Source organism: Aspergillus flavus, chromosome 4 (genome assembly GCF_009017415.1).
Source record: "Aspergillus flavus chromosome 4, complete sequence".
In the NCBI taxonomy this organism is placed as follows: domain Eukaryota; kingdom Fungi; phylum Ascomycota; class Eurotiomycetes; order Eurotiales; family Aspergillaceae; genus Aspergillus; species Aspergillus flavus.
This window is the reverse complement of record NC_092405.1, coordinates 415300-440248: the sequence shown is the minus strand read 5'-3', so window position 1 is coordinate 440248 and position 24949 is coordinate 415300. Positions and strand designations below refer to the sequence as shown.

Below are 24949 nucleotides of genomic sequence, written 5' to 3'. Positions count from 1 at the left end.
TACAAGAAGTGTACTATCAGAAGGTATAAAATCACAGATATAACTAACTAGTTACTACCCCTGGATCAAATCCAAGAACAGCCCAGCGACATCATTTGGACGAAGCTACAAAATAGCCAACGCATTCGGCGGACTCCCAACGGCACCAGGAACATTCAACGGCGCCGAGGTCAATAGAAAGCTATACCTTCCAACCTTCCTACACACGTCCGCCAGGGCCTTGAGATCCCACAGCTCCCCAAGAGGCATTCCAAGCAAACTAAGACACCATTGGTGCAACACTACCCAATTAGCCACTAGACACAAGGTCATAGATGAGATCACACTCACCAAACTCGGTCGGCGGTCTCTCCACCCCGTCAATAATCGGCGGCATAGCCTCCACGGCTATATTATCACTGGCAACGGCAGCAAACTGTCTGTTCCATAGCCAACGTGCCATATCTTCGGTTCCTTCGATCCCACAGCATCGCAGTGGAGCCATGGCGGCTGATTGTTCGTCCCCGTTCATTTGTCCCAGTGCCTCTGTTACCCCGAATCGGATGATGAGGATATCGCCTTTTTGGAAGGTAGTTCCTTGATGGACAGCGACTGCCTCGATGTCTGCGGCGCTAATTCGGAAAGCCGAGAAGGGGGAGTATTGGATTCCTTTTGCTGCGGCGTAGGATTTGAAGTCAATTAGGACGCCTCGGCCGGTGAGACCGCCGCGGGAGTGCCAGTCTGCGTTTGTTTAGATCGTGTTAGGCTATTGGGGTGAAGTTGTCGCTTACGATCTAGGGTTGGGAGGTCGGTATTTGCTTGGAGGGTTTCGACCGTTGGTTTGAACCCGTTGTAGGATAAACCGGAGGGGAGATGCTGGAAGTGACCTTATGTTCTTTAGCACAGTATATTTAGTGGTATGAGAAAGATAACATACAGAGACTGTCCCACTGGCTACTTCCTTGAGTATTAAAGTCCACCTATAGTTCATCAGATACCTCACTTATAGAAAAGTCAATAGCTGAACCACCCTACTTCATCATCAAACCCAAAGCCCTTCCCAGTTGCAGGATCCTCGAGTTTCACCACGTTATGAGAAAGATGTTTGCGAAAGTGTCCCTTGCTCTTGATGGCTCCCAGGGGCCAGCTAACAGTTATAGTCAGTGTCTATGCTCTAGCATGAACCCATCATAGAATAACACAGGGGCACGCACTTGAGCGAGACTGAAATGCCATGACGGATTTCAGTGGCTGCGGATTTCACAATGTCTGGCGTAATGAAGTTTAACGTCCCGTAGAGGTCTTTCTGGCCATCTTTGTCGAAAAGGCCCCAGGAGCATTTGGTTTGAGGATGTCCCGGTACGGAGGGGAGTTCGTCGAAGGAGGGGATAGTCATCATTGTGTTGACTGACAGATCTTCCTATACTACGACTTGAAAGTCATCAGACACCAAGGTATCTTTATAGTGTATTTTATAGTGTTACATCTAGTTGACACATTGTTATTCAAGATCGACGATATAGACTACGACGTATAACAAGGAATAGTGCGGTTACTGGGGCTAGACAGCTGTCATATGCCATTCGCCCTCACGCCTTCCTGGCTCTATAGACATTACCTTTCCAACGTATATTCATAGTATCATGTTCTATGCATTGTTCAAAAACTAAATTATTCAGCTCGCCGTCAACTTCCGAAAACGATATCCCCACATTTTATCAGGCTCCACTGTGGCGTCGGAGCGGAAGAAACGCGGTTTACTACTTAGACATAGTATCTTGGCCCGGACTGAAGGAACGTTTCACACCTATAGAAAGGAGGCTTTCGGATCGGAAATGGCTTGCCATTCCGTAAGTTTTTTGGCCCGGACTGAAGGAACGTTTCACACCTATAGAAAGGGGGCTTTCGGATCGGACATGGCTTGTCTTCCCGTGAAGGATCAAAAATGCGTATTCAAAGTTCCGCGTAGATGGGGCACTATACACAAACGTAGCAGTACTAATAACCCTGTAGATCCCTAATGCAGGGCCACTATCTCACTAAATCTCTCTTTACGTTACATTGATACATCCTTTGTTCTTGTCAAAGCCACTCAGAGAAACATAATGCCTCTCCAATTCGACCCCGAATTCGCCTCAGCTGCAGGTCCAATGCTGCAACTACTAAGCCAACAGCCCAAACCAGCCATCCACGACATCACCGCCAGAAGAAACCTACTCGCAGCCATTACAGCAAACACCCCCAAAACACCCATCCCGGATGAACTAGAACACCTCGTCTACTACGCCCCAACACAATCAGGTGACTTCCAAGTCCCGATCCACCACTACCGCAAGAAACGGGGCTCTGGTGGATCGGACGAGGCCATGAAAGAACTAGCCCCCGCCGTAGTACACACCCATGGAGGCGGGTTCATTTCCCTCTCAGTCGCGGACCTGGAAAGTATGCTAGTTGGGTACGTCCTCGGCTCAGGGGTACAAATCCTAAGCATCGACTACCGACTAGCCCCGGAACACCCGTATCCGGGTCCGATGGAAGACAGCTGGGCCGGTTTGCAGTGGGTATATGCCCATGCGGAAGAGTTGTGTATTGATACTCATCGCATAGCTGTTATGGGCGAGAGTGCTGGCGCCAGTTTAGCGGCTGGTCTTGCGCTCATGGCTAGGGACAAGGGTCTCTCTCCGCCTCTAGCTAAGCAGATCCTGGTCTATCCTATGCTCGATGACCGGGGTGTTGAAAATCAGGCGGGTGAATTGGCGTTCTGGACACCGGAGGATAATATCACCGGCTGGACTGCGTATTTGGGGAAGGATGTTGGGACGAATCGTGTTGAGGCGTATGCGGCGCCGGCAAGGGTGGACTCTGTAGAGGGGTTGCCGCCTTTGTATATGGATTGTGGGCAGTTGGATATTTTTGCGAAGGAGGATACGGAGTATGTGCTGAAGTTTGTGAAGGCGGGCATTCCGGTTGAGTTTCATTTGTATCCGGGGTTGCCGCATGGGTTTGAGGGGTCGGCGCCTTTGGGGAGCTTTACGGGGAGGGCTATGGAGAATCGCTTTCGAGCGATTAGGGAGTTGTGAGGGTTGGATGGTGGGACTTAATTGGTAGGTGTGGAGGTAGAGTGTCCAAGGCATGTCCTTAGTGCTATATGGTTGTTTTGGTAACGACAATTTGTTCTTGTGGAGATTTGAACTATAGTTTCGTAGTGTGGGCTAGTGGATACTTGTCATCCTATAGACATCTCGATATTGTTACAAATGAAAATAGCTATACTTTTCTATTCAAGCTTTAGCCGAGGTTCCAAGCGTATTCAATACGAAGAGCCAAGTGGATCATCGTTTGTAGTACAAATTAACATAAGTACTCAACATTGCCCTAATCCGCGGTTCCTGTTCCTTCTACAACAATCACACTACTACTCACTCAACCATGACGACTATCTCGAGGCCAAACAGCGACGCTCTCACGGAGAATGTCTCCAACAAAGTAGCTATTATCACCGGCGCCGCACGTGGCATCGGATTTGCCACTGCTAATCTCCTCGCCCGCCACGGCGCCCGCGTGGTGCTTGTTGATTTACACGAGGATGCATTAAAGAATGCAGTGGAAGCCATCGGTCTGCAAGCCACGTACAAGACCTGCGACGTCAGCGACTGGAACCAACAGATAGCGCTGTTCCAATGGGTCATCGACACTATCGGGCCAATCGAGCTCGTCGTGTGCAACGCAGCCATCAACCCCGAGATCTCCCTGCTCCAGACCCAAGATCCCTCACGACAAGCGCAGCTGAACAGTCAAGCACGCTACAATTACCTGGCAGATGAAACCAAGGAAGGCAAGCTTGAGCGCCCCTCGACGCAGCTCTTTGACGTCAACATCAACTCGGTCGTGTTCGGACTAAAATTAGCCATCCATCACATGAAGCAGAGAGGAGCGGGTGGACGCATCGTCGTCACTGGCTCTGCGGGCTCCTATGTCCCTGTGCCTTCGCAGCCGCTCTATACCGCTAGCAAACATGCAGTCTTGGGTCTTGTCCGCAGCACCGCCCTAATCGAGGAGGTTATCCGAGCCAACATTGCCATTTCCTGGATCGCGCCTTGGCTTACACTCACCTCCATGGTGGAAGGGCTGGAGGCCACCACTCAGCCCCACACGCTCAAGAGTTCGCCGGAGGACGTTGCATGGGCCATCGCAGCGGCAGTGGCGTCGCCGGCGAGCTGGGCGAACGCCAAGGGATTCTGGGTGCAAGGTACGACGATCACTGAGGTAGAGGGCGCATACGGAGAGGTCGGCCAGCGGCTGATCGCACCTGAGAATCGGTTCTAATTGGGAAAGAAGCGGACGTAGGGGGTTAATTGGTCGTGATGGGTTATCTCTTCTGCATGACAGGATGCATTTGAGCTGACGACTGCACATACCGCTTTTGAGCATTCTGGGATGATATTCCTCAGACATTGGTTCGTCCGGAACATGACCTCATGTACATACATACCTAAATGATGAGTTGCATGCGAGAAAAGAACCTTCGATGGAGCGACGTTTCCATAGCCACTTGTTTTTCCATTATCAACCATCTTATCAGCTCTCCCTTGCGTCGTCTCACCCCCTTTTCCAACTCATATTGAACCACATTCGCGGTCACATTCGTCACCGACAAGCCCAAGCCAAGACATTCTGGTGATCTTCTGGGGCATTTGGATGATACCCGTCATCCTGCCAAGACATTCCTACCCTGGAGATGGGGAGAGGTGTACGTAGGCCACCGCGGTACTCCGTAAGCCAAGAAGTAAATTAGCAGTAACGATGCAAGGGATGAAGCGGAACGGAATTGCACGTAGGATGAGCTCGAGAGGGCGGTATTCCGCTGATAGGAACAAACTTATATAGACCTATTCGCAACGAGAGAAACATGGGAAGTCAATCAACAATCATTCAAGAGATATAGTATAGTACTACATATCCATCCATTCGTTACAAAATGCTTCGTACCCTGACCAGAGCCTACCACGGTGCCCTGGGGACGTCGATCCGGTCGGCTGCTCCTGCGCTTTCGCCACTCGGTATGTAAGCTTGTTTAAGATTTCAGTTTGGACCCTTATTGTTTAAATTTAGCTAACGAAAGGCTTATCTATACAGCCAATATCCCATACCTCCAAGCCCCAAGGCTTGATTCCGCCCATGACCAATCGCACGTTGGCAGCGTCCAACGCCACCTTCAGGACGCGGGCGTTCTGAAAATCAGCCTCAACTTCGACGACAACGACTCCCACTACCTCACAAATCTCATTCACGGCCTACACAAATGGCACGGCCACGGTCTTCCCATCACCCACTCCGCCCACCGCGGCTGGTACTGGGATATCCGACCCAGCCAAACAGTCTTCCAATGCCCCGACCACCAGGCCAGGTCAGAAACCATGAATGAGTTCCCCTGGCACACCGACTGCAGCTACGAGGCCTCCCCGCCGCGCTTCTTCGCCCTCCAAGTCTTGCACCCAGACCAATGCGGCGGCGGGACTCTCTCCGTACTGAAAGTCGACAATCTCCTCAAGCTCCTCTCGGAGTCGACCCGCGTCGCTCTCCAGAAGAAAGACTATCTCATCACCGTGCCACCCGAGTTCCGGAAAACAGATAACAAGGACGAGTCCATCATCGGTAGTCTGTTATCCCCCGACCCGGAATCCGGGAGCCTGGCTCTCCGCTTCAGAGAGGATATCTTCACGCCTTTGACAGGCGAAGCTGGACTCGCGCTCGAGGAACTCAAGTCTGTTCTCCTGGGCCCGAAGGCACAGGCCGAGGTGGTGAATCTCACGGCCGAGATGATGCCCCGCGGTTCCATCATCATCATGGATAACAGGCGGTGGTTGCATGGGCGCAACCAGGTCAAGGATCCCCGGAGACACTTGAAGCGCGTGAGATGGGATGCTAGACAGTTTGGTCTTGATTAGAGTCCTTGTTGGTTTTTCGGGGCTTTTATGATTGATGCTCTTGCATTGCTTTAATTTTCGCTTCTTATATCTATTTCTTGGCTTAATTTTGGGTTTCGATTGTTTACTTTGGGTGGTTTTTAGAAGGCTTAGATTTCTGGACTGCGCAGGGCAATGAGTTATTGCTATTGCCCGTTTCAATATTTATAGATCCATGAGGAACAATAGGAATTGATGAGGTGTGGCCCGTATAGGGTGGACCTTGTTATTGTTGATACAGAGCCTGAGTCCAGGAATAAATCATCCCGCGTACATCAGAATATAAAATCACAAGTAGGGTCCGGTGTAAATCATTCAGAACGTATGCATGCTTCGCATCTACGGAAAGATTCCGTGCTACCGGATATGATCAGGGATGGAACGGCCTGATCAATAATGCTTTATTTCCTGCACATGTGGTCACATCGGGATTTGCTTTACATCTTGGGCCAAAGGTTGGCTTGTCGAATGCCGCGCTAGTTGAGATTGATCTTCAATTTCACTAAAACACAAGTACTGGCTGAAATGCTGACGCCGGTGCTATGGGCGAGCTCGGTGGACTCCCCACTGGAGACACCAGTGGTGACCTGTTTGCTCCGGGTGATGCTTCCAGCACTGTTGTTGATATAAGAGCTTTCGACGTACCATGTAATCGATCTGCTGACTTGACAGAATGGAATTGCGGGTCAGTTGGAGGCTCCGTTGATCGGCATCATCATAGAAGGAGGTAAATGGTAGGGTGACCTCACACTGTCCAACCCAGGTATATGTGGTACCGGTGCTGGGAATCGTGGAAGCAGTAAACGTAGGCACTGGATGGGTAAATTCCGAAATCCTTGGGGATTTTTAGGGTTGGAACTACCGCGTAGCCTGGGTCGGGTTTGACGGAATGAGCACGGGAAGGAACTCAGTTCCGCTAATATTGTTCGGAAAAGGATATACCTCCCAGATGGACACGTTCCCACCTACTCCGCACATCTTGTCATTTTAGACACTCTCATCCGCGTACTGGCCGTCAGCAACAAGGTCGGACCGAAGACACCACACCTTGCTGGTCGAGGGCGTCGTGTAGCCTGATTGGACCACATCCCCCATAGCTATATAGCCAGACGCGGCTATGGGTCGCCAGAAGGAACCATTGAGCTTGGCTCCACTGCCCTTGTCCGCCCAAAGCTGAGTATAGCTGGTAGGCGCTTTAACAGGAGGATTTGAGCTGCTGGTAGACTTTGCTCCAATCAAGAGCGCCGCTCGCTGACCGTTCAATTCCTTGAAGTTCCCGACAGCCATACTACCCAGAGGCCGAAGGGTGCCTTGGGTAATCGGGTGCCAGAAACCTCCGTCCCTAGTGGTACCACTACCAGCGTCGTTCCAGATAGCATTAAAGCTTGAAGTAAAAGTGACGACCAGTTCGCCATTTTGGGTTGAAGAGGGTGGATTCAATAGAAGATGCTTGAGATTTGCAGGCAATCGGAGTGAACTAGAGAAAAGCTCGATGAAGTTAGACGATAAGAAAGGAAGTCTGAAGACTGAATGCCTTTATTGCGTTTCTGGAGGGAGACAGGACGCCATATTTATACCCGTGTGAGAGAAACATTCTCGTCAAGTCATTCTACTTCGTCATTGTAATCCTCGGTTCGAATTCCTAATCTGGACTCAGAAATCACAACTCAAGATACTACGACACGTAACTCCGCTTCAGCTCCTGGAATAGTAGCATATAATTTCATATGACCTTCGCCACTCGGGCACGCCGCGCCTGCATGATCCTATAATAGTTGAAGCATAAGCCAATAATACACAATAGCAGCATCAACCCCGCTTGCCGATATCAAATGGGTGAGTGAAAGCTTCAGATGCCGTCGACGGTATTTCTGTATAGAGACCATTTTATCAGTTCGCAATCAAACGGTACAGGGATCGGGGTCTGCTTTCAGGGCTAACTCTGCACGTGAACCACTTCGATATTAAAGCTAACTCGCTACACAGACCAACTTAACGATATCTGGATTCTAGGACGACACCACTGGGAGTCGATCAAGGGTATTGATATACTAATCTCAGTAGTGTTATAGTACTGTCGAGCTCTATTAACCGTCACGATGAAGAATTATCCAAAAAATAGAAATTGAAATAACTAGTTGGTTTGAAGTACGACTAGTGGGTCGTGGCTAAATGAGCGTACGCCCTAAAGTACTACTTATATGTCATCCAGTGGTGTGATCGAGGAAGGCGCATGAGTTGTTTGCCAATCATATATATTAGCTGGGTGTGCTTTCACCAAAATCCTGCAACTTCAGTGTTTTTTTTTTGGTCAGGAAAGAGGAGAAGATGTTGAATGAGTTTGAATATATTATCTTTCCGACACCATACAAGCTGACCCATGTGATTGAAATCATGATACTCCTAAGTAATAATCTCTAAGAATCCTTGATAAAGTAATTACAAGAACTACAAGACGTCAGAAATTAGACTATAAGCAGAGTTGTTAAACAGCAGGGAACCCGTGCCACTCTACTCATCAGTGTATCTCTCCCGGGTCTCCCCTTCGGCTTGTTCCTCGCTCTCGATACGTGTCCTACCAGCTAGTCCATAATCCTTTATGCACAACGACAGCACGAAAAACAGCAGCATCAAAACTGCGAATACAGTAAAGACAGTTCGTAAGCCGTGCATATATGCATTGGAGATCAGCTTCTGGTCCTCGTCAGTGAGGTTGAAGTCGTACAAAGCGAAGGCAAAAGACGTGATCTTGGAAATGAGTTCCTCGCTGAACCGTCCTTTGAGATCATTGTGGAGGACATTGTTCAGGATCGCTCCGGACACTGCTCTTTTTGTTAGTCGTGAAGAAGGTAGGTGTTGGAGAAACAGTACCTGTTACGCCGACCGATCCGCCCATGTCGCGGATGAAGTTGCGAAAGCCTGTGACTACGGCACGGTCGCTTTTATCGGATCCTGCGAGTAGGCCGACCATTACTGTGGCTTGTGTTAGTCTGCTTATCATGGTGTTGTAGGGGATAGGTATGCATACCAGGCTGAAAGGAACATCCCACCCCAATACCTTCAAAGATCCCTCCTAGTTCCAGAATCCACAGTGGAGTCTGCTGTGTATAGAAGGACTTGGCCGCTGCTGCGATCATCCACATGCCAACGCCAATGCTGATGACTACCTTATACCTGCCGGTCCAAGAGATTATGAGCCCGGTCAGACCTGAGGTTATGCCGTGCGCAATCACCATCGGCAAGATCAGGGAACCAGCTGTTCCCGGGCTCCAGCCGCGGACATTCTGGAAGTACAGCGGGATATAGAAGAGGTTTCCCCAGAATACCCAGCCGATCAGGATGTTAACGGCGAGAAGGATGTTCGTGGAGTAATTATATTTGAATAAGCGCACTTAGACAGTCAGCATACGAATACATCTACGTGAATGGACGGCATACTGGGCAAAAGCGGCAGTTTGACCCAACGCCACTCTCCGATCAGGAAGAGACCGAAGAGCGCCGCTCCGAGCGCTAACATAGCAATGATTATAGGAGAGTTCCATGGAATAGCGGAGCCTCCTTACGAAACGGGGATCTAAAGGCTAAGTTAATTCCTGTATAGCTGCGCAGTTATGTGGCGCTGTCGCACGTACCAGGATCAACACAATAGCCATCATGCTCGTGAAAACTCCGAACCAATCCACCCTCTGCAACTTCGTGCAGACATTGTCGGCCATGTCGGACGGTGGGAATACGAGGCCGAAATATGTGGCTGCCGCCGCTGCCAACGGACACACGAACCAAAATGCCCATCGCCAGGAGGTCTTTTCCGTGAGTACGCCGCCCACAACCGGACCAAGTCCATTCCCCAGAGCCACTGCAACTCCCAGAATTCCAAAATAGTATCCGCGTTGCTCCAAGGTAGTGATGTCGGAAATAGCGATTTGCACCAGCGCATTAATGGCTCCGGCACCGAGGCCACTAAACGCTCTAGTTGCATACAATTGTGCGGGGGTCTGGGACCATCCGGACAGCAGGTTGCCCAGCACCATTATTGTCAACGCGCCTAGAAGACATGTTTTGCGACCGAAGATGTCCGACAGCCGACCGTTGATCAGCTGGATGCTGGTACTCGTCGTGAGGAAACTGGCACTGACCCATGAGATGGAGGAGCCGGTGTTGAGTCCCGCAGCGATGGCGGGTAATGAAGTTGATAAGGCTGTCTGATCCAGAAACGAGGTAAAATGAATCAGAGCCAAGGCAGGAAATACAACAAGGAGTCGTCTCCGCGGGAGAATGTGAGATTGGTGATCTTTGAGATCCTTGAGCAGTGGGGTTTCTTCATTCGCTCTCTCGGTGTCGTCCCATTGAGAATTGGACGAAGGCGCCATATCTAAAAACAGAAGTTAGTTTCCGAGTATAGACCTCCGTGAGAAATGTATGTCTCGAGAAGCTTGAAAAATAGGGAAACCCACTATTTTCTCCCTTTATCATTGGAATTACGTGCTCGGGTCTTTTGATCCTTTCATCCCTTGCGGCTGACAAAATGTGAGGCAGAGCAGCCGATAGCTTCATGCATGGCGAACAATATGGATAAGATCTTCGCGATCTTCCACCATCAGCCAGCCACTGCCTGCATACTAATCATTTTTCAACCTTCCCCCTTGCAAGGTCGTGTCGGAGACCGTGCTATGGATAACTTCTCCGGAACCGATCCATCGGTTGAGTTCATCGCTGAAAATCTGCAAGTGTCGGACTCTTGGCATTCTTCACTATTTAAAGAATTGGAAGCGAGGCATTAAGGAGTCCAACAAGGGATTGGATACAAGATCTGAGCGTCGAAGGTTTATATAGTCATTGATAAGAACATAGAGTTCTCTCTTTCTTGTCTTACCCCACCTCATTGCCTCTAGTCCTGGCCGATCTCCCCCACTGAGTAAGTATGCCTTGGGCAGGCCTGGCCACCTTATTCCTGGCTGTTGCTGGTGTTCATGGAAGTCCGTTAGACACCAGTAACTTCCAGGAGTGCAAGAGCAGACAAAATCTTTCGTCGACAGCGCTCCAAGATCTTGTGCAGGCCATTCCTAATGCTGATAACATCCGCGAATCACTTGGCTACTATACCAACGGCTCACATTTAGCAGGACAGGGTCTCCAACAGGCGCAATGGACTCAGGAGTTATGGGATGCAATTGGCCTCTCCAACGCAAGCGTGAAATCCTATAGCGCCAACCTGACTCTTCCCAACGAGCATCGAGTAGCGTTGCTTGACACGGCACGCGAGGGGGATCCAGTAGTATATGAAGCGCCGTTGATTGAAGATAACCCCCCTAAAGCTGGCGATGGACAGCTACCCTTTGCTCCAGCTTTCTTCAGGTGTGCCGGGGTGGGAAATATCACCGCACAGTACATATTCGCAAACTACGGAACGCAAGAGGATTATGATGATTTGGTGCGCGCGGGTATCAACATCACGGGGAAGATCGCTTTGGTCAAGTCCACGTATGAATCCGCCGTCTTGAAAAAATACAAGCTGCCTTATCACCGCGCAAGACAGGAAGGAGTCGCCACACAGATGGGTCTCGCGGGGATGCTTATCTATCCAGATCCTCAAATGGATGACGAAATTGTTGTAGAAAATGGATATCAGCCATTCCCGAATGGGCCAGCCCGCCCTCCATCTTTGATAGAGCGAGGGTCAGTTGGGAATTGCAGTAGGTTTTTCTAGGATCCCTGTGAACTTGCATTAGAATATCTAGTTGCTCTAACCACTTGTATGCAGATCCTGGTCAGATTCCCGCTATGCCCATTTCGTATGCTGATGCAATCCCTATGCTGCGAGCCCTCAATGGTCATGGTCCCCTGGCAGCCGATTTCAATGACAGGTGGCATGGAGGAGGGCTCACCTCGCACGGCGTTACTTACAATGTCGGGCCTTCACCGGAGAACGTTGTCTTGAACGTGCTTAATAACCCACATAACTATGCTGGCCATGTTCATAATGTCATTGGGGTCATCCCGGGATGCGCTTTTCCAGACGAGGTGATTATTCTTGGAAATCACCGTGACGCGTGGGGCCCTGGTGCTGGAGATGGAAACAGTGGGTCTGCGGCGCTGAATGAAGTGGCACGAACTCTCGCAACGGCCCTTAAAGAAGGTTGGCAGCCGTTACGGACAATCATCTTCGCCAGTTGGGAGGGAGAGGAGATGGGCCAAATTGGGTCGCGCTCATGGGTGGACGAAAACCAGTCCCAGCTGAACAGTAGCGTTGCTGCATATTTAAATGTCGTCGTTGCGGGCGCTGGCACCAAATTTCATGCTCAAGGGAGCCCACTGTTGGCACAAGCGATGCACAATGCTACTAGCCAAGTTCAAGAACCTAGCGGTGGACAAACAGTCCTAGAGGCGTGGGGGAGTGAGCTCGGTCTGGGTAGTGGCGGAGACGCCATGGTTTTCCAGGAATATGCATATTCAGTTGCAGACTTTGGATTCTCGCGTGGGCCAACAGATCCTGTTTTCCCTTATCATTCACTCTTCGACACGTATTCCTGGATGGAACAATACGGAGATCCTGGCTTTGCGCACCATGTGGCGACCACCAAAATCTGGTTACAGCTGGCGACATCTCTTGCAGATGAGGTGATTCTGCCCTACCGCATCCAGGGGTACGCGCCAGTCTTACAGAACGGCCTTGAATCACTCAGCTCAACAGCTAACCTGTCGGCACACCTCGATCTGACGTCGCTAAAGGAGACGATCGACATTTTCGCGCGGGCTTCGGCGGCGTTTGACGCATATAGCGACTCGCTTGCCGACCAAGTGCAACAACAGCCTGTTGACGATAGCCTTCTTGCTCAGGTCCAGTCGGTCAATCACAAATATACTAATTTTGAGCGTTTTCTCGGGGATCCCGATCTTCCTGGGGGTGATGGGTACTACCATCTTATCATTAGCCCTGCCCCGTACTACTTCCAGACAGACCCTTTCCCTTGTCTAACGAAAGCCATTGTTGCTGGAAATTGGACCTTAGCTGCAGTAAGTGTTCCTTCTCACATCTGAAATTGACCTCATGCTCACTGTTGTATAGGCATATCGGGATAAGATCGTAAATCAGCTCAACAAAGCTGTCGCTTTTCTTGAGTGAAATCTTTGCTCTAATAATTGTTTCAAGCTGCCCCCCACATTATCAGTGTAACATGTGATTAAGCAGGGCCCTAATTCAGTGTTATAAACCCACCCTCCGACGCAAGCTTGCCGTTAGTTCGTGATATTTAGTCATCTCTGCATACATCGTGTTCAATGCGTAACTCCAGTAATTCGTAATGGTCGGCCTGATGCCGTAGTCCACCCTATGACATGCTTTCCAAATGTTGCCGTGTTCCGTGCATCTATGTTCCCTTCTCCTGAATCACCTGTCTCGGCAATGAGGCATGTCTTTCAATCCCGTTCTGTGGAATTCTGACAAAACTCCCCACTGTTACTCAGACCTGAGTCATGTGGGGTCAACAAAGGCTCTCACATCAATGTGTGGAGGTCGGATCTTCTGTGGAGGCGATCCGTTGGGTGTCTCCACTTGCTATCCTGCCCTCCGGAAGAGAGGCTCGGCAACAGAAGGTCTCCCCGATCTGCCGAGTTGTATGACGACGAAGGCTGAGAGAGTGTACATACACCAGACCATACACTTGGCCTCAAAATGTGGTGGGTTCAACCATGCAATGTGGTCCTTCTCGTGATTTTCTGGGCAACATGCGACCCCACCTGGGTCGATATATGAGAGATGCCGTCCCCCTAATGTATAGTTCCTGACGGCGAAATCGCATTTATCTTTACACTGAGAATCACTCTCCTTTCCCTTCAACCTAAGCCCGCATTAATCAACATTCAACATGGGCTCAGTAGGCAAATTCTCGGACTCTCAGGAGTACCAGAAGATCTTCCACTGGGCGGAAACACAGAAGGACGGTGAAATCCCCTCCTTTGCCACACGCCGGAATGACCCTTATGAGGTATGCGATGTTCATTAACGCTCTGTTGTCATGAAAATCTAACACTCCATAGTATCAAGCTGGATTTGGTAACACGTACGCGCAATCAATTCCCTCACCTGAGGGGCTCAATCGGGCTAATGTCGTTGGGTTACATCGAACAGATTTATCTCCGAGGCTGTGCCCGGAACTATTCCCCACGGACAGAATAGCCCTCGTAATGTGCGCTTTGGGCTGTACGCAGAGCAAGTAACAGCCACTGCTTTTGTGGCCCCGAGACATGCGAACAAGAAGGCGTGGCTCTACCGTGCTCGTCCGGCGGTTGCTCATCAGGGATTCGTATGTGAATTCGACTACATTATGAGGGCAATGCGGCATCTCGTGCTAACCGCTGCTCAACACAGAAAAACCTTCCAGACAACCCCGACACAGAGGCCACTTTCTTGCCCCTGAACCCGCGGGTTCACGTCTCCCCAACCCAGCTGGCATGGCATCCATTCGACATCCCCTCCAACGAACCGGTAGACTTCGTCGCTGGTCTGAAGACCGTCGCTGGATCTGGAGACCCGACTCTCCGTGAGGGACTTGCAACTCACGTCTACACTGCAAACACAAGCATGACCCAGAAAGCCTTTGTCAACTCCGACGGTGAGATGCTCATCGTCCCCCAACAGGGAGCATTGGACATCCAGACCGAATTCGGTCCACTTTTCGTCCAACCAGGTGAAATCGTCGTTATTCCCCGCGGCATCCGCTTCCGTGTCGAGCTTCCCGATGGTCCTTCTCGCGGTTACATCCTCGAAGTCTGGGGCTCTTGCTATGAACTCCCCGAACTAGGCCCGCTGGGCGCCAACGGTCTAGCCAACGCGCGTGACTTCTTAACCCCGATAGCCAAGTATGAAATTCGCCAGGAGGCGTGGGAAGTCGTATACAAGCTGGGAGGCAAGTTCTTTGCCAGCACGCAGAACCACAGTCCATTTGACGTTGTGGCCTGGCACGGTAACTATGTACGTCCCGTCGCTTACTTTCACTTTCACCCTTCGTGCGATGAGGCTAACGATCGCAACCAGGTTCCCTACAAATACGACATGACGAAATTCGTCAACGTCGGCTCTATCTCAGTCGACCACATTGATCCCTCCATCTTCTGCGTTCTGACCGCTAAATCCCGGGACCCGACTGCCCCTCTCGCCGACTTCCTCATCTTCTCCCCCAGATGGGACGTCGCATCCAGTATGTATCCCCATCTGTCTTGACACGAGACCTATACTAAACCGGCAATAGACACCTACCGTCCACCATACTACCACCGCAACGCCGCCTCAGAGCTAATGGGTCTCATCTACGGCGACTACGGCGGCCGCTCCGACGCCTTCAAACCCGGCAGTGTCTCCTTCGAATGTGGCAGTAAGTTTCTCCCATTCCATTCCCCCACCCAAGAGAAAGAAAACACCCCCTAACCTCAGAAAAACAGTGGTCCCCCACGGCGTCGCCTACGAAGAATTCAAAGCCGCAAGCGAAGCCCCACCGCCAGTCATGCGCATCTCGGAGGCATCCATCGCAATCATGTTCGAGTCTTCCCGCGCCTTCACCATCACCGACTACGCCTGGAACAGCGAGAAGCGGCACGAGCATGAGCCTGCCATGTGGGATAACCTGGTGGACAACTTCTCGAAGCACAAGGATGAGGTGGAGGCGCTTTTGGCGAAGAAGGCGGCGGGTTTGAGGGTTTGAGGTGGTGTTGATATTGGTATGAGCTATGATGTAGCCGTGTTTGTTTGTTTTATCGGTCACGATTGCTGTGGGTTAAGCGATTGTGCGTTTGTTTTTGGTTATTGTTTGTTATCTGTAGAGGTGCATAAGTGTATAGCAATATATGTATCTTTGGAAGATGTGGTGGTTGAGTTCTTGCTGGTTGTAGTGTGTGGTGTTGTTCTTCTGTTGGGGTCGGGACATGGTCGAAGGAGGGGTTTGTCCGGAAGTTCATATTTAGTTGAGGATCATCTATTTCGAGGTGCTCTTTTCGGTTAGAGCTCAGCCTGTTGCTTGGCGTTTTTCTACGCTGGACCCCTTGTCTTACAATATTCCTTGGTATATGATATTTATGAGAGTTATTTGAGCGTTATAAAGTGCCTAGACTTTTAATGTCAATGTAAGTTCTTTTTTTTCTCTTTCTTGTACTTGGATTATTCTTGTTATTCTGCATTTTGCTGATAGTTCAGGCTAATTGCTGGGGACGTCGAAAAAGTATATATATTGACATACTTTTTGGTTAGAAAACGAAACAAATCCACTAAAACGCGCCTGATGTTTATTTGTAATTCTATATTAGGAGCCAGATTTTGAAGGCAGAGTATAGAAACAATGAGTTTACATGACTTCCCTCAAGTGCTAACGGTACACGTGACCTTGTGTTATACTCTACGATGGTAACATTGCAATGGAATTCATTATTGTCCACCATTCTCGTCATTTCTAGAGGACAAAGGTAATCCACAGTACCCACCCCTCGTTCGTAATGCGGTGTATCTGGTAAAAAGTTCTAGCATCAAACCATAGCCACCTGTATCCAAGAAAGTTGCCCGGAAAACACCCCATTACTCTGATTAGACAGAGAGCCGCCGCAAAACGCAGGTTAAAAAACAAGACTCTTGCGAATGTCTTTTTATTTTCATGAATGGTATCAACACGGCCCAGAAAACAGACATACAATTATCTAGGCAGACCGCCGCGTCTGCAGTTCCAAATCCCAGGTGCCCTCTCGAAGGGTCGGAGAACCTCATCTTGCCAGAGGTGAGAAGTCTATCACATTCAATCACAGGAAATAGTCGGGGGTACGCCTCGAGACCATTGGCTCGCCTGCGCGGGGGCAAGGATCGAATTGTAGGCTAGGAACAATCAACGGTCAGCAACCGAAAATCCCAAAGAGAGGATGAAAGAGTCACATACAATGTATACTTCAAATGCTCATCAATCTCCATAATCGCGGCTTGGTTACCGCAGCGGTAACAATAATTCGGCGCTGGAATGCGTATTAGCTATGGCCCCGGGGCGAAGCATTATGACCGGGGCACCTACCTGAGAAAATTGTGACCACGTTCCGATCCTGCGACCAATTATATCCCTCCATTACAAGCTGATGCGCTCGTGCAACCAGAGTCAAGCCGTTGTTATGATTAAATGCTTCCGAGATATCCTGCCCGAAGGTGTATCCAGCACCACGGGGCGAGATTCCCCAACCACATCGGTCGTCGGGGTCGCTCCACAGCAGGTCACACATCGGTCCCTCGTGGGGTACCTCCTGGATCCGATCCAGGGACCGAATGTTGTCAAGCGTGTCGATCGACGGACTCAGGCCGCCGTGGAGGCAGAAGATCTGGTTTTCGATGAGTGCGGTGAGAGGTAGGTAATCGAAAAGATCAGTGAAGTATTTCCAGACATTGGCATTGCCATATTTACGCAAGCACTCGTCGTAGAATCCATAAACTTGAGTAATCTGACGGGACTCGTGGTTTCCACGGAGGATGGTGATACGCTGGGGGTAACGGATTTTAAGGCAAACAAGGAGGGTAACGGTCTCTACGGAGTAATAACCACGGTCGACATAGTCACCTAGCAAAGGGTTAGAGGGATCCAACCAAAGACACCGGCACGGGTACGTACCCATGAACAGATAGTTTGTGTCTGGATTCGGGCCTCCGATGCGGAACAGTTCCATTAAGTCGTGGAACTGGCCGTGTATATCACCACACACAGTCACTGGGCATTTCTGTAATGGCCAAGTCAACATCCGACCGGTCGCGTCGCTTCAGTCCGCGATGAAGGGAGGTAGTCAACACAAAATCAAAACAAAAGCACATACAACTGGTTGCACATTGGATTCTTCCTGCAACACCTCTCTTGCCTGTATCCCAGAATTAGTCACACCCGCAACCCGCACCAAAGCCTGCAAACCCTGGATAGCAACACACCCGATCACACAGCCTCCGCACGTCTTCCTCCGCTAGTTGCTTGCAGCTCATCAAATTTTCAATCCATCCGTCCAATGTCGGTATCGACCCAGGGTCAGACGTTGGCGACAGGCGGTGGGGCTCGGGGGACCGCGCGGTATCGATTTCCATATTGTTGTCCATTTAGAGTGATGCCAGACAACGCGTTAAGGGGTAGGACGCTCGGATGGTTGTGGGTGAGGAGGGGCGGAACACTGAGAGTGGGCGGGTCTCGTGAGGTTGTCGGTGAGGGTGACGTGTAAGAGGAAGATACAAGAAATTAGAGGAATAACAGAATTGGAAAACAAGAATAAATTCTAATAGGACAAACACCGATTGCGACGGCGGTGGTTGTGTAAATGGGGATGAAGTTGATAATGGGGGTTGGAGGGGAAGGAGGAAGAGTGGAAGGGAGGTTTGGACTGAGGTTTGGTGCTGGCCGTGCAGGTTTGGTCGCTGCCTCTCTGCGCTCTGGTTGGCCCGTGCGCCACACTGCACTCAGGCCGCAAGTCACCAGCCACACCTCCCCCGGGATCTCCAAAGCATCGCCAACCCCGCCACACCTGGAAATCTCTACCTCTACTTGATCAGAATTACGAAGTGGTCACAGCTTTTGTACGACCGTGGTACTGAGATAGTGATCTGTTATCTGGACCATTAAAATACATAAGCTTTCATTAAAAAGTCATTAACGGAGGCAACTATGTCTCCCAATCTGTCATCATGTCGTAGAATCTGTTTCTGCCCAACTAAGTTAGACCAGCAGCTACCTGGAGCTTAACCGCGCGCTTAGATGATGTCACCGCCAAACCCAAACCCACCAAATCCTCCGCCTCCGCCGGCGCCACGTCCTCCGGAAGGCCCGCGTCCTCGCCCGAAAGGCGCTCCAAATCCTGGCCCAACAGGATCATATCGGGCGCCGGGTGGCGCCTGCGGATCATATCCTCCCCCCTGCGGACCGCCGAAAAGAGGATCATCAAAAGTTGGGTGCATACCTCCGCCTCCGCCTCCGCCAAGTCCTGGTCCGATGCCTCCTCTGAGAGGGTCATGGGGGCCTAGTCCAGGTGGATACAAATCTCGATCTCCGATATTGAGCGGGTTTCTGCCTCCCATACCGAGAGGGATTCCGCGAGGCGGTCTCTGAATTTCGTACTCATCCTCGAATCCGGGTGGTGCAAAGTCTCCCGGAGGCACCGGTCGCCGAGGCCTTGTCGCCAGGGGATCATCAAATGGATATGGGCGCGCGGGCTGTGGGATTTGATCATCTCGCAATGGGTCGCGTCGTGGGGGTCTCTCTTGTGGCTGTTCCCGTACTGACTGGCTCGTGGCCTCATATCCTTCCTTGTATATTCCAGGGGCGAGCTTTTGGATCACGTTTATCTTGAATAGCCCGATCAAATCGTTTAATCGTGGTGTAGATATGAAAACTTCACTGAGGGTGGCGTTTGACTGGGATGATGATGAAACAGGCAAAGCGGACGCAGAAATGAAGTCTTTGACTGGAATGTCAAAGGAAGTGGTTTTGTCATCACCTAGTGCTAGGGCGAAAATAAGGGCATTGTTTCCTATACGGCTGACTTTGAGCAGATACTGCATCGAAGACTGCGAATGAGCGTAACGGAAGGAGACGGTATCGTTCGCATTCCATCCTGGCGGAAGAGTTGGGTTCTCAGACGAACCTTCTGGCGGTTTAAATATTAGCAAGGAGCAGAGAAAACAAGAAAAATAACAGCACAAGAATAATCTAAAAAGTACAAACCTATCGTGTGTTCTTCACCAAGGCCCACAAGGCGGAAGTTCACAGCCAGCATACATGCATGGCCGATGAGAGCAACCGCTTCGTAAGGAGTCTTGAGACTGTACTCGACACTTCCGTCTCCCTGTAGAGCCTTCTGAGCAAGATCCAAAACATTCTCAGCCCGTAAGACATCTAGATTTCCGGCCATATTGAGTATTCGTTGGTTCAAGAAATGTAAAAGCTGCTGGGTAGGTATATGAGGTCGCGATGATGATGTGGAAAGGCTGAAGCGCCCTTGGCTTATCGGGCAATTCACGTGTCGATAGGCAGAACGAATGCGCCTCGCGCTAAGCCGAAGGAAGTAAGATCGAGCTGTCACGGCGGGCCACAAGGCGTACTTGGGTATTCATTGTTCCCCGATCTAGACCATATACACACTTCTTCATAATCTGAGATGTTACAGATTACTCAAGCACTATTCTCTGCTATAGATGGTGGTTTGAACTGGTAAAATGGGTTCTTTTTTCATGCTGACGGTTCTATGATTCACCACTCACCTTACCACTTCCCAGCCAAATGGAACACGAGTTGTCCGTTTGGTACTGGAACAGTGAGCCGCCATGGACCAAGAACTTGAAGTTATTTCAAAACATATCGCAAGGACGCTCGATAAAAGCAGCACATAAGCTCAGCTACGGCGGAACATGCCAATCGAGACACTACACAATACTAGTGCTACCATTACTAGTACTGATGCCGAGCAGAGCCAGTTGATTGGCGGACCCACAAAATACCCAATGGGGCAAAAAAGCCAGCATGTGATCTTGGCCTATCATGAACTCATAGGTAACAGACCTTGCACGATATGATCCATTGAAACTGTGTCCCAACTTATCTCACGAACTCCACTTAGCGACGCATGTTCTGGGTGATGTCATCTAATCACCTGTCCAGGTAGATCGGTGGAAATGCCCCGGGCCGGTACGTAACAATGAGTCTCTGTCCAAAGGATCAGCCTGACATAATACTACAACGTAGGGCCTGCATGCTTGACATGCAGGGAGAAGTGTCGAAAATGCGATCGTGCACGTCCCAATTGTCAGCGCTGTATATCGAAGGGTCTAGTATGTGGAGGGTATCCGGAGCAGTTCAGATTTTGTGGCATTGCTAGTCGAGGAAAATGGAAAGGCGCTCGGATACCGGTGAGCACTCAAAGATCTCGAAATGCAGCGGATAGAGCAAATATGGAGCAAGATATCCATCAGCAACAAACTCAAGGGACTATGAATGCGGCTCCGACACCCCCGGAAGCTTACCCGCCGCGCTCGGACAAACTCAATGCGGACACACAAGAGATGTCCAACGAAGTCGCAGAGATACTTAGACTGCCTGAAACTGAGACACTCCTCACTCATTGTAAGTGTAGTCCTTGCTTATGCATTCTTAATAAACATAGTAATGACCTCGTCTAGATGACGAGTTTATATGTCCACATCAGATCTCCGAGATTGGTAATGAGAGCGACAACCCGTATCGATCATATATTCTTCCCCTAGCCCGGAAGCAGATTGGTTTACTATACGCTGTACTTGGCTTTTCCGCCTCGCATCTTGGGCAGTTGACGGGGAACCAAACGATGCACGAAGCCACTGCAGTGGAATATCGCATGAAAGCTATACGTGCCCTCAGTGAAGAGATCCGTAGAAGTCAAGCATCAACTTTGCTGGAGGATGAGCAAGATGCTGTTCTTGCCATCATCCAGATTTTATTGCTTCATGATGTAAGTGTGGTTGAGAGCAGAAAGCATCATTCTTCCATCATGAGAGCCTGACCGTCTCATACAGATAGCCGAATCCGGAATTTCGACTCATGGAATTCATATAACGGGAGCTATGTCCGTTTGCAAGCGGTTATTGATCTCCGAGGGACTAAGTGGCCACCGTCGGCGGGCTGTGTTCTTTCTGGGTAACCTCGCCTGGTAGGGTATCCGAACAGCCTAGTGTTTTGATACGTGCTAATGATTTTAAGGCTTGATATTATCCGCGCTTTTGCCGGTCCAGAACGCCTCTGCTTCTCTCAAGATATCCGAGAACTGGTTGCATGTGCAAGTGAAAGCACATTTGAGATGGTCAACGGATGTCCTCGGGAAGTGTTCCTGATTATTGGTGGTATTCTGGAAAAATCCAAAGAGCACACACTGGGGTGGCTTACGTGGGATGAATATCAGATCGCCATGCTTGTGGCCAAGCACAAGCTATACTCTTGGGATAGTAAAGAGAAGATGTATCCCAGTACTGACCCTCGTTGGCTGGCTGTGGCGGAGAGTTTCCGGTTTGCATGTATATTACGCATACTTCGCTTACTGGACGATCTCCGTCCGGCAAAAAGCCCAGAGATACAAGAATGTGTGGCTCGGATCTTAGATGCAACCGCCACCATACCTTCGGACTGTCCATTGATCGAACTGCTCATTTTGCCTCTCTTCATGGCTGGAGCAGACTCCCTTGCACGCCATTCACAGTATTACATTCTATCTCGATTCAAAGAGATTGAAAGGAGATCCGAAATTCGCAACCCAGTGCCTAGAGACCTTCTAGAGAAAGTATGGGCTGCTCGTGCTGCCCAACCACCTGACGATGATAAAAATGTCTCTTGGACAAGCTTTGTAAGTCGACTGCACAAAGGATCCGCCTCATCGAGTCCCCACTAACGTTGCAAGACTCATTGTCCTGGAATTGCACGACAACATGACTACCTTATTATTTAGAAACATAAATTAGTTGCTATATCATATTATGAATTAAACGAAATGCTATTACGATGTTGCCTAAAGCGAGGAGACATTGTAATCTTCTGGTGGTTATGCGCGCTTTGCCACAGTATACAAGCCTTCATACCCCCCCGCCTTGTGGCTAATGCAGGCGCAGTTTGGACACGAACCTCCTCGCAAATCTTGAACTTGAACTGTTTCTGTTAGCGCGCATCGATTTATCTTCACGCAACCGGTGCAACATCGTCAATAAGCTCGCTATTACAACGGCTTCCTGCTCCTGCCCACCGCTTTCAGGGAGCAACAGCACTCCTTCGCTGAAGTCTGTAGGTAGCCACACCACAATGCCAACATGAATATAAATTGCAAGTATCTCGGGCTCATCCAGATTGACCAAAGTGTAGCGGAAGAGGCTGTTTGGTCCTGGGTGGACTTGCCATTGAACTAATTTTCCGGGTTTTTCTTTGTGGCCTGGAAGGCGCCAGGTGAAATAAGGGTGCGGGACCCTGTATTCTCCTCTCACACTTGGTTCAATAGGGAAAGATGTTATCATTGGGCCACTGGCGTGTTCGCGCTGATCGGCCACAAGAAAGAATTTGGCGCTACCAGATGAGGTAATGAGACTAGCAAGGTTAGCGTTCGCATTCTCCGAAAATCGAAAGACAACACCTACGCATTGGCTTTGATGTCGTCGCTCTGATTCAAGCTTCTGCGCTGAACTTGTATCTCCATAACCTCTTCCTTTTTGCTGGCATCGACCAAATATTCCACCCGCGCGTTCATGTCGTCACCCCGTGGCTTATCCATATAACTCAATTTGGCCGAGTGCAGATAGCTACCGAAGACCGTATCTCTTATGGAGTCTTGATAACCTTCGGCAACATCATACAGAGGGAGATGGGAAGTTGTTGAGTCATGACGAGGAATGTATAGTGCCCGCGTGAAGTCCCGGGGTGAGCTGTAGCGAGCGTGACTCTCAAAGGTATCATATGGTGGTCTGGAGACATTGACCAGCGTCGCGGTGCATGGAAAGGTGCTTGGTGACACTGTCAGCGATGGCACACACATGGCTATATGTAATTGCTGGATGGTTGATTCAGTTCAAGATATGTGTTTCGGTCAAAGGTAGACCAGACGCCCCAATTGTTTAAATAACTTGGTTTCCTGGTGTGCCATCATGTAAGCCAGCCGAGTCTCCAACAGAAAGAAGCCCCATTACAGAAAATACGATGAATTCATGAGAACGAAGGTCATAAGAGGGTCATTGCCACATTTCCAAGTATTCAAGATACTCATTTAAGTAAACAAAGCAACAACGCCAAGAGCGCCAAGGGCTGCCGGGCTATACACTAGCCTTCTTAGGTTAGATCAACAAGAACGCTAAACTCCAACTGATTGCCTTACCTTCCTAATATAGTAAAAGCTTCAGCCTGCATCCATTGCCCATTCGAGCAATTCTTCCAACCCCGAAAGCCCGATTCAAGGTCGCGGGGGCGGGGCAGGGCTTGGAGTACACTGTATAATGATATAAAGATGAGGACCTTCTTGTACGTAAGACAAGTCCTAGTTTTCATCACCAACGATTCTATACCCCCGGCACTCTACATAGACACAATGACCACCTCCAAAGAGTGGCAGAAGATGCTCAATGGCGAGCTATACTGGGCTTGGGACGAAGATCTACAGGCCAACCGCGAGCGATGCAAATTAGCATGTCAACGGTTCAATGAAGCCGGACAAGTATCTAGACGGCGCAGAGTAGAACTGTGGAGAGAGTATGCTCACCTCCCTCCCTCCCTTGTCCCCAATTGCAATATATACTGTACTCACAGAAATCTAGTATAATCGGCGACACTCGTCCCCTCCCACCACCTCTCATAGATACCAAAGCAGATGAAGACCAATTCAAAGACACAGACCCCTTCGTCGACCCCCCGATTTCAATAGACCACGGTCTCAATTTCAAAGTCGGAAAGGGGACATTTCTCAACTTCAACCTGCTCGTCTTGGATACATGTCTTGTCACCATCGGGGAACGAGTGCTCTTCGGCCCCAATGTTAGTATCTATGGTGCCACGCATCCGATGGATCCTGCTGTGCGACGTGGACTCGAGGGCCCGGAGGCGGGTAAGGAAGTGCATGTTGAGGATGATGTTTGGATTGGCGGTAGTGTGATTATTTTGGCGGGTGTGAGGATTGGTCGGGGGAGTACGGTTGGGGCTGGGAGTGTGGTTACTAGGGTATGTCTTTTCCTTTCTTTTCTTTCTTATCGTTGGTATGTGGATTGCTAACTTTGGCCTAGGATGTGCCGCCTTTTCATTTTGCTGCTGGGAACCCGGCACGGGTGATTAAGAAGATTGAGACGAGTATGGATTCGGAACAGCAGTCGATGCAATGATTGTAAGGGGAGGTTTAAGGAGGAAATGGGAGTTTGGTGGGGCTTGTGGACGAGGGAATGGTTTTAGGACTACATCATTCGCGTCGAACTATGGCGTTGCGATAAAAAAAGAACCATTGTTTACAATGTACTGGCGTGTTTCAAT

At 49.9% G+C, this 24949-nt stretch overlaps 13 protein-coding genes across 13 annotated transcripts; 7 read left to right on the top strand and 6 right to left on the bottom strand.

Annotated features, from left to right (window-relative positions):
- Positions 1-105: 105 nt before the first annotated feature.
- Positions 106-1378, bottom strand: F9C07_2231991 (uncharacterized protein; the record flags this gene model as incomplete). The annotated part of the gene is made up of 6 exons (XM_071509898.1): positions 106-281; positions 331-720; positions 771-866; positions 917-959; positions 1015-1126; positions 1194-1378. The coding sequence occupies 6 exons, from the start codon at positions 1376-1378 to the stop codon at positions 106-108; spliced, it is 1002 nt and encodes a 333-aa protein (XP_071366257.1).
- A 706-nt stretch (positions 1379-2084) lies between these two features.
- F9C07_3328 (arylesterase/monooxygenase) lies at positions 2085-3059 on the top strand (the record flags this gene model as incomplete). Its single annotated transcript, XM_041286092.1, has 1 exon — positions 2085-3059. One exon carries the CDS (start codon positions 2085-2087, stop codon positions 3057-3059), a length of 975 nt encoding a protein of 324 aa, XP_041145647.1.
- A 349-nt stretch (positions 3060-3408) lies between these two features.
- On the top strand, positions 3409-4305 carry F9C07_3327 (putative gluconate 5-dehydrogenase; the record flags this gene model as incomplete). Its single annotated transcript, XM_041286094.1, has 1 exon — positions 3409-4305. One exon carries the CDS (start codon positions 3409-3411, stop codon positions 4303-4305), a length of 897 nt encoding a protein of 298 aa, XP_041145646.1.
- Positions 4306-4957: 652 nt separating this feature from the next.
- Positions 4958-5927, top strand: F9C07_3326 (uncharacterized protein; the record flags this gene model as incomplete). Its single annotated transcript, XM_041292377.1, has 2 exons — positions 4958-5039; positions 5116-5927. The coding sequence occupies 2 exons, from the start codon at positions 4958-4960 to the stop codon at positions 5925-5927; spliced, it is 894 nt and encodes a 297-aa protein (XP_041145645.1).
- Positions 5928-6932: 1005 nt separating this feature from the next.
- Positions 6933-7514, bottom strand: F9C07_2231987 (vacuolar protein sorting-associated protein 62; the record flags this gene model as incomplete). Its single annotated transcript, XM_071509897.1, has 2 exons — positions 6933-7422; positions 7510-7514. 2 exons carry the CDS (start codon positions 7512-7514, stop codon positions 6933-6935), a joined length of 495 nt encoding a protein of 164 aa, XP_071366256.1.
- Positions 7515-8456: 942 nt separating this feature from the next.
- On the bottom strand, positions 8457-10499 carry F9C07_2068846 (efflux pump antibiotic resistance protein; the record flags this gene model as incomplete). Its single annotated transcript, XM_071508744.1, has 7 exons — positions 8457-8770; positions 8817-8918; positions 8974-9336; positions 9367-9455; positions 9509-9519; positions 9578-10317; positions 10400-10499. The coding sequence occupies 7 exons, from the start codon at positions 10497-10499 to the stop codon at positions 8457-8459; spliced, it is 1719 nt and encodes a 572-aa protein (XP_071366255.1).
- Positions 10500-10591: 92 nt separating this feature from the next.
- F9C07_1493796 (uncharacterized protein) lies at positions 10592-13500 on the top strand. The gene is made up of 3 exons (XM_041292376.2): positions 10592-11638; positions 11707-12959; positions 13012-13500. Exons 1-3 carry the CDS (start codon positions 10867-10869, stop codon positions 13066-13068), a joined length of 2082 nt encoding a protein of 693 aa, XP_041145643.1. The 5' UTR covers positions 10592-10866; the 3' UTR covers positions 13069-13500.
- Positions 13501-13810: 310 nt separating this feature from the next.
- Positions 13811-15643, top strand: F9C07_3322 (putative homogentisate 1,2-dioxygenase; the record flags this gene model as incomplete). Its single annotated transcript, XM_041292374.1, has 7 exons — positions 13811-13930; positions 13983-14005; positions 14074-14248; positions 14314-14916; positions 14980-15142; positions 15194-15316; positions 15384-15643. 7 exons carry the CDS (start codon positions 13811-13813, stop codon positions 15641-15643), a joined length of 1467 nt encoding a protein of 488 aa, XP_041145642.1.
- Positions 15644-16724: 1081 nt separating this feature from the next.
- On the bottom strand, positions 16725-18042 carry F9C07_3321 (uncharacterized protein; the record flags this gene model as incomplete). Its single annotated transcript, XM_041292391.1, has 6 exons — positions 16725-16797; positions 16859-16931; positions 16988-17521; positions 17573-17678; positions 17772-17813; positions 17881-18042. The coding sequence occupies 6 exons, from the start codon at positions 18040-18042 to the stop codon at positions 16725-16727; spliced, it is 990 nt and encodes a 329-aa protein (XP_041145641.1).
- Positions 18043-18332: 290 nt separating this feature from the next.
- On the bottom strand, positions 18333-19923 carry F9C07_2282973 (PI31 proteasome regulator N-terminal-domain-containing protein). Its single transcript, XM_041292390.2, has 2 exons — positions 19658-19923; positions 18333-19580 (listed from the first exon to the last, which is right to left on the bottom strand). The coding sequence occupies exons 1-2, from the start codon at positions 19842-19844 to the stop codon at positions 18688-18690; spliced, it is 1080 nt and encodes a 359-aa protein (XP_041145640.1). The 5' UTR covers positions 19845-19923; the 3' UTR covers positions 18333-18687.
- F9C07_2221341 (fungal-specific transcription factor domain-containing protein) lies at positions 19924-22762 on the top strand (the record flags this gene model as incomplete). The annotated part of the gene is made up of 7 exons (XM_071509726.1): positions 19924-20617; positions 20675-21052; positions 21109-21416; positions 21481-21614; positions 21665-22301; positions 22404-22557; positions 22614-22762. Exons 1-7 carry the CDS (start codon positions 20605-20607, stop codon positions 22760-22762), a joined length of 1773 nt encoding a protein of 590 aa, XP_071366254.1. The 5' UTR covers positions 19924-20604.
- A 313-nt stretch (positions 22763-23075) lies between these two features.
- On the bottom strand, positions 23076-23474 carry F9C07_2105928 (uncharacterized protein; the record flags this gene model as incomplete). Its single annotated transcript, XM_041292389.2, has 1 exon — positions 23076-23474. One exon carries the CDS (start codon positions 23472-23474, stop codon positions 23076-23078), a length of 399 nt encoding a protein of 132 aa, XP_041145638.2.
- Positions 23475-24020: 546 nt separating this feature from the next.
- F9C07_3317 (acetyltransferase, CysE/LacA/LpxA/NodL family) lies at positions 24021-24804 on the top strand (the record flags this gene model as incomplete). Its single annotated transcript, XM_041292372.1, has 3 exons — positions 24021-24181; positions 24247-24646; positions 24709-24804. The coding sequence occupies 3 exons, from the start codon at positions 24021-24023 to the stop codon at positions 24802-24804; spliced, it is 657 nt and encodes a 218-aa protein (XP_041145637.1).
- Positions 24805-24949: the final 145 nt, after the last annotated feature.